Raw genomic sequence first — 7,648 nt, 5'->3', positions numbered from 1 at the left:
TGTACATTGTCACAGCAGCCTATTAGGATACACAGGTAAGTGCCAAAATAAAAGAAACACTTGAGTAAATGAGGGTTCTGGCAGCTCTGTTATGATGTGGAGTGCATTTTCCTGGCATGGAAAATCATTTTATACAATTACTACACAGCTATTCTGAGTGATCACCTTCAACCTATGGTGCGGCATTTCTATCCTGATGGGCGTGGTCTTTCCAGGATGGCAATGCCCTAATCTACAGGGCACGAGTGTTCACTGAATGGTTTAATGAGCATGAAAACGATGTAAACCATATGCCATGGCCGTCTCAGTCATCAGATCTCAACCCAAGTGAACACTTATGGGAGATTCTGGAGCGGCGCCTGAACCAGCGGGTTCCGCCACCATCAACAAAACACCAAAGGATGGAATTTCTTCTTCCAGACACTTGTAGAATCTATGACAAGGCGCATTGAAGCTGTTCTGGCTCGTGGTGGCCAACACCCTATTAAGACACTTTATGTTGGTGTTTCCATTATTTCGGCAGTTACCTGTATTTTAGTATTGATAATCAAAATCACAACAACCAATATACACATGTATTCTTTTCATTTCTTGACAAGATTATCACTTTCATGGGCTTTAATGAGAACATAAACCACACAAGTGAAACAGAGTTTGTATCCACCAAACCAACAAAATAACCCAAACAACATGACTCTGTTTATTTTCAGTGTTCCATAGGAACAAGGGCTTTTTGCAAAAGGCAGCGAGAGGAATTCACAGAAGTTTTCAGACAATGCCATTAAGGCGTTGGTCATGATTTATTATTACATTTTGACCTGCATTGTCACAATGTCACAGGAGGTTATATTTCATCCCTGGTGTCCAGCCAGCCCATTCTTACAGGACTCTGGTGCTAGGCTATATCTGTTGTCACCCGCTGCCCAGCCCTGCCAAGCCCTGCCCAGCCCTGCCAAGCCCTGCCCAGCCCCACATAAAAGAGAAAATCACCCCATTGTCTCAGATCCCTCTGTTGTTTGAGTGAGACAGAGAGAGAGTACTGTACCCGACCCGACTGTGGTCCACCCTATTCCAGGTAATGCACATTTGGGGTGGGGATTCTGTGATTCAGAATCAAACTTAAGTATTTATTTAAGTAAATGACTTAATCATTTATTTAGTTTACTTAATAATTACTTAAGTGAATGGTGGCATTTTGTTGCTGTTGTCAGTGATTTGAAATGATCTGAGAGTTTCAGGCTGATCAGGTAATTCAACAAAGGGAAGGTGCCCTAATTGAATTGCCAGGATCGGATTTCAAAATCAAATTTTCTCTCTCCAAACAAGGTTTTCATAATGGCTGATGAGTAAGTATTGTTATCTGGGGCAATAGGTTGGCTTGACTGTTAATTAATTATGCATATAGCTCCCTTCAAGTACGTTTTTTAAATTAATACCGCTTTAATGATTATGTATAGCTCAATCTCAGTGTGTTATCTGTTTAAAAATACATCATATTATCTGTTCTAAATATACTTAGCCTAAGCCTTATTAGAACGAAGTGGACCTATTGTCTTGAGATGACAAGCCATTGAGTCTAACAGCAGCATGTTGTATCCTAAGTAATAATGTATGTAATGTAAGTATATAATAACTGCTTTTGGGAGTATGATATGTGTGTTCTACCTATTGTCTTGAGATGACAAGCCATTGAGTCTTACAGTAGCAGCATGTTGTAGGCCCTAGTTATAATGTTATAATGTATGTATGTTAGAATAACTGCTTCTGAGGGTATGATATGTCCGTTCTACCTGATTGTGGATCTCTTGCAACTTACATTCTCTTGCAAATGACACAGAATGACTCTGTTAAGCTGCCAGTTAGTCGTACACTGAGCTAAAACTGAGGGGATTCTACAATGCTATTCGCGGCAGAATGGCTTTTTCCTGTAGTGTCCTTGCCCTAATCCATGGGTAAAATTATGATGGGGCTTGGGGACAAGGCTGCAACTGTCTGTCTGTCTGTCTGTCTGTCTGTCTGTCTGTCTGTCTGTCTGTCTGTCTGTCTGTCTGTCTGTCTGTCTGTCTGTCTGTCTGTCTGTCTGTCTGTCTGTCTGTCTGTCTCCCTATTACAATGTAATGTACCTCCAGCAGGTTACAAATTATGTTTTTCTTTTTACTAATGCTATTTTTTACTTATGTGTCTCCCCTGTCTTTTTGTGCCCATAAATCTGGTCAAATTTAAGTGAGGTAAGTCTTTTAATGTTTATAAATTCACTGTCATCACGATCATCATCATCATGACCTTCGTCATCATCATCGTATTAGATTTAGGACCGGAAAATTCTCCATTCTATTTTGACTTGTCTGTTATGCCAAGCATTTCTTTCACGTCTAGTTGAACCTTACATGCAATTTTGAACAAAGTCCAATCAATCAAGAGACACGTTTTTCAGGCTACCTCTCATAGAAGTATGTATACTTCGATCATTTTGATAATTTTGAACAACGTCCTGACATGTCCCCTCTGTCCCTGTAGGAGCAAGACAAACCCAGGCCAATGAATCCCAAGTTAATTGACAAGGTGAGCTAGAACCAGACCTAGAGACAGCCCTGGTTCAACAGTGTTAATCCCTATATAGAGAGGGAACACGGTGTCCCAAGGTTGCCACTTCAGTCTTATCGTTTATTGTCAGCAATCAAGGGCAACGTTTTTTGAGTGACCACATTCCGACTAAACTGTAACTGGCTCCCTGTATGGATGAACTTATGCTATAAAGACAGTAAAAAGTTTGCTCAATGGAGAATCTCTATTGAAAGAGTTTTTCATTCTGGGACTAGTTGTGTCCAGGAACAGGCCCATTTGTAGATAAAAGCTTTAGGTCCATAGTAGATTTGTTGTGAGTGGCAGTTGTGTGACCACCTAAACCCTTTTGGGCCAACACAAAAATGTCCCAATAAAAGAATAGGTCACCGATCTTGACAAAATTGATTTTCACTTTATTTGCAATAACATTGTGTCCTTTTCCCAACAGCCGAAGTCGAAGATTACGGCTTCGCGTAAGCTCTCCCTGAAGGTAAATTACCATGCATTATGTTAACAATTAACATAGATTATAACTAAGTCATTCTTTATTACGGATACAACTGTAGTGACACCGTGAAGCATGGAGGACGACTAACTACTACATGGTGGTATTAGACTGGGTCCTCCACCACTGGCCCACCCCTGGAATGACGGATCTTTATCTCGTCCAATCAGATCATGCTGCTCACCAGGGCGATGGAGCAGCTGGAACAGGAGACGCAGGACAGGGATGAGGAGAAACTGAGCTACCTGGGAGAGCGACTGCCCCCCCTGCAGCTCTCTGGACTGTCATTGGCTGAGCTACAGGTGAGAGACAAGAGAGTCAGCCAATTGAGGGAGCAATACGACTGGGCCAAACTAGTGGGCCAACCACAAAGCTAAACAATGAGAATGTAACTGAACAACACTCAAGTAAATATTCCAGCATGGTTATTCTGTCACAAGGGGAAGACCATAGAGGACAACACTAGAGATTTTCTGTGGAGGAGGCTTTATATACTGTATGTATATACAGTACCAGTCAAAAGTTTGGACACACCTACTTATTCAAGGGTTTTTCTTTCTTTTTACTAATTTCTACATTGTAGAATAATAGTGAAGACCTCAAAACTATGAAAAAACACACATGGAATCATGTAGTAACCAAAAAAGTGTTAAACAAATCAAAATATATTTTAGATTTTAGATTCTTCAAAGTAAGCACCCCTTGCATTGATGACAGCTTTGCACAATCTTGGCATTCTCTCAACCAGCTTCATCTGGAATGCTTTTCCAACAGTCTTGAAGGAGTTCCCACATATGCTGAGCATTTGTTGTATGCTTTTCCTTCACTCTACGGTACAACTAATCCCAAACCATCTCAATTGGGTTGAGGTCATCTGATGCAGCACTCCATCACTCCCCTTCTTGTTCAAATAGCCCTTACACAGCCTGGAGGTGTGTTGGGTCATTGTCCTGTTGAAAAACCAATGATAGTCCCACTAAGCGCAAACCAGATGGGATGGCGAATCGCTGCAGAATGCTGAGGTAGCCATGCTGGTTAAGTGTGCCTTGAATTCTAAATAAATCACAGACAGTGTCACCAGCAAAGCACACCCACACCATCACACCTCCTCCTCCATGCTTCATGGTGGGAACCACACATATGGAGATCATCCATTCACCTACTCTGCGTCTCACAAAGACACGGTGGTTGGAACCAAACATCTCAAATTTGGACTCTTCAGACCAAAGGACAGATTTCCACCGGTCTAATGTCCATTGCTTGTGTTTATTGGGCCAAGCAAGTCTCTTCTTATTATTGGAGTCCTTTAGTAGTAGTTTCTTTGCAGCAATTCTACCATGAAGGCCTGATTCACGCAGTCTCCTCTGAACAGTTGATGTTGAGATGTGTCTGTTACTTGAACTCTGTGAAGCATTTATTTGGGCTGCAATTTCTGAGGCTGGTAACTCTAACCTATTCTCTGCAGCAGAGGTAACTCTGCTACTGCAATTGAAGAAACATTCAAAGTTCTTGAAATGTTCCATATTGACTGACCTTCATGTCTTAAAGTAATGATAGACTGTCGTTTCTCTTTGCTTATTTGATCTGTCCTTACTATAATATGGACTTGGTCTTTTACCAAATAGGGCTATCTTCTGTATAGCCCCCTACCTTGTCACAACACAATTGATTGGCTCAAACGCATTAAGAAGGTAAGAAATTCCACAAATTAAATTTAAACAAGGCACACCTGTTAATTGAAATGCATTCCACGTAACTACCTCATGAAGCTGGTTGAGAGAATGCCAATAGTGTGTAAAGCTGTCATCAAGGCAAAGGGTGGCTATTGAAGAATCTCAAATATAAAATATAATATGATTTGTTTAACACTTTTTTGGTTACTACATGATTCCATATGTGTTATTTCATACTTTTGATGTCTTCACTACTATTCTACAATGAAGAAAATAGTAAAAATAAAGAAAACCCTTGAATGAGTAGGTGTGTCCAAACTTTTGACTGGTACTGCATCTCAATGAGATTGATTCTTCACTCTTAGACAATAGAGTTCCAAAATAATTATTTGGCTGTCCCCATAGAAGAAACATTTGTGGTTTCCAGGAAGAACCCTTTTTGGTTCCATGTAGGGCCCTCTGTGGAAAGGGTTTTACATGGAACCAAAAATAGTTCTTCAAAGGATTCTCTCCTATGAGGACAGCCGAAAAACCTTTTTAGGTTCTAGATCACCTTTTTTGTGTATGATATTTAATCTTGGTGTGTTTATCTATTTTCTTCAGGACCTATGCAAGCAGCTCCATGGAAAGATAGATGTGGTAGATGAGGAGAGATACGATTGTGAGGCCAAAGTGACCAAGCACAATAAAGACGTAAGTCTTTGGCCCTTTGGGTGAGATGTTATCCTCAGGTCCTGCCTCTTGTGGTGGCAACAAATGGGTGTTAGTCTCAGTGTTGCAGCTGGGTCAGGGCCAAATCAATGGTCAGTACCAGTTCCTGGGCTTGGCCCTGGCCGGGATTCGAACCCAGGTCCAGCAAGTATCAAACCAACACTTCTTGAAGAGGTTGCTAGGTGTTGGCTTAAGGTTGCTATAATATTTAATAGTAGATTTCGATGAAATCTACAGATCCATGAGTTGAAGCTGAAGGTGCAGGACTTAGGAGGGAAGTTTAAGAAGCCCGCCCTGAGGAAGGTGCGCGTCTCTGCAGACGAGATGATGAGAGCTTTGCTGGGAACCAAACACAAAGGCTCTATGGACCTCAGGTCCAACCTCAAGTCTGTCAAGAAGGAAGACACCAACAAGGACAAAGACAAGGTAACTGGGACTTATTTTACCAATGCATCCTTCTTTTCTCCTGAACCTTGAAGTTAGCTCACCTTGAAATTTGAAACCTCTCTGGCACAAATAAACACTGGCTTGTGCGGAGATGGCGTGGTACTGGAAACCATGCTACTGTGGACCTCCGAGCATTTGTATCTAATGGTTAAACTGAGAGTAACCATAACGTTAGCTTATTATAGTAGCTAGCTAGCTAATTAAACATGAGGTAGCATAGCGCTACTCATTGTTTGTTTTCCCTCTACACATTGCATGGGGAAAGGTTGTAATGTGGCCATCTGAGACAACTCTCCACGAACACAAGGAAGCCTGGGCGCTAAAGCTAGTTAAACGCTGATGTCTGACAGCACAGTGTTTGTTCCCCTTCCCTCTCAGGTGCTCACGTCTGAGGTGACCGACTGGCGTAAGAATGTGGAGGCCATGTCTGGCATGGAGGGCCGCAAGAAGATGTTCGACGCATCTGGCGGCCAGTAAGCCATGCTACAGCCTTGGGACGGGAACGACGCACAGGACATGGTCCAGAGAGGAGGAAGAGGAGGAGGAGGAGCTGTGTAGTCCCTGAAAGTGCCCCGCCACACACCCTACCGCAGTACAAAGGCAGCATGGGGTTAAATTGTGAGGAGTCCAGTGCTGAGCAGTCCATTAGAGGGATTTGTAGTTTTGTAAAACAAGTTGTAGTTCTCTGCTGGAGTGGAAGGGTTTCTATAAGAGTTTTACAGAGCCTGCAATTTCTTTCAGTTACTACTTACCAAATATTTGACAACCCTGTATAAACTCGTTTTGGAACCCAACCCAATATAAACAGTATACCACAAAGCCCTCAGATGACACCGTATAAGGTAGTCTTGGAAACCCAAAACAAAAATATTGCGTAATTGCGTCAAATGCTCAATTAAGTTATGGGGAGAGATGTATGAAATAAGATACTAACAAGACTAGCGAAGTCTCCACCCCTTAAACAGAAACTCTCAGCTAAAGCACCATCTTCACCCAATCCTGATACGTCCAAATAACCAGTGAGGGAAAAGCACCAGAACTACTGCTCCTCCTTAGTCGTCACATCCCACCAACGTTTGACAGACGTTACGATAACATTTATGTTCCGTAATCTGTCCACGAGAGATTAGGAAATGATGCGTTTACAAAGCACATGAAGATGTGAACTACCTAAACACGATGAGGTTACATAAAAGTGAAGTGAATGATTGGAGTAATGTAGAATAGTGAAGTCATCATAGTCCTCCACTGAGTCAAGCCTTTAGGCTGACAGTCTTAAAGAAATAGGAAAGGCTTGAGGCTGATGAACGTTTCCAGTTGTCAATATCATGATGATTTCCTATCTAATTAAGCAACATGTTGCTCTCTCGGACTCGGACTCCCTCAGGGCTGATGTCAATGGTAAAACAGCATGATTTAACCCCTCGCTGACATCCTCGCACATGATCTCTCCACCCTGTCATTGACCACTTAGCCTATCACACTGGGACAGTTAACCACTTCTTAAAAAGCTGTGTGTGGTGCATATCTCACTATTGCTATTTATTATGGAAGATTAGATGTATGTGTCTTTTATTTATGGCATTATAAAAAATGAATCACCAAAGGATGTCATTGGTTTGTTATGCAAACTCACATGTGTCTATTTTCTATTGTCTGGTACTCAGGGATCTAATAGAGGCATGTATGACCATGGGTAGCAGCGTAAAGGGATAGTTCACCCAAATGACACAATTACATGTTGTTT

The 7,648-nt window shown here is 41.8% G+C and overlaps 1 protein-coding gene across 1 annotated transcript; it reads left to right on the top strand.

Annotated features, from left to right (window-relative positions):
• Positions 1-949: 949 nt before the first annotated feature.
• On the top strand, positions 950-7,080 carry LOC106609638 (troponin I, slow skeletal muscle). Its single transcript, XM_014208601.3, has 7 exons — positions 950-1,075; positions 2,518-2,562; positions 3,014-3,055; positions 3,241-3,372; positions 5,347-5,436; positions 5,692-5,880; positions 6,280-7,080. The coding sequence occupies exons 2-7, from the start codon at positions 2,539-2,541 to the stop codon at positions 6,376-6,378; spliced, it is 576 nt and encodes a 191-aa protein (XP_014064076.1). The 5' UTR covers positions 950-1,075; positions 2,518-2,538; the 3' UTR covers positions 6,379-7,080.
• The last annotated feature ends 568 nt before the right edge of the window (positions 7,081-7,648 follow it).

The sequence above is a fragment of the Salmo salar genome, chromosome 17 (genome assembly GCF_965601325.2).
Source record: "Salmo salar chromosome 17, fSalSal1, whole genome shotgun sequence".
In the NCBI taxonomy this organism is placed as follows: domain Eukaryota; kingdom Metazoa; phylum Chordata; class Actinopteri; order Salmoniformes; family Salmonidae; genus Salmo; species Salmo salar.
The sequence above is the reverse complement of the archived record's forward strand: the minus strand, read 5'-3'. Positions and strand labels throughout refer to the sequence as shown.

What these genes read in the sequence shown, in the direction of transcription:
- LOC106609638 (XM_014208601.3), top strand. Translation starts at nt 2,539, where the DNA reads ATGAATCCCAAGTTAATTGACAAG. An exon ending in CGCGTAAGCTCTCCCTGAAG is followed by an intron (nt 3,056 to 3,240) that starts GTAAATTACCAT and finishes TCGTCCAATCAG; the next exon opens with ATCATGCTGCTCACCAGGGC. An exon ending in TGTCATTGGCTGAGCTACAG is followed by an intron (nt 3,373 to 5,346) that starts GTGAGAGACAAG and finishes TATTTTCTTCAG; the next exon opens with GACCTATGCAAGCAGCTCCA.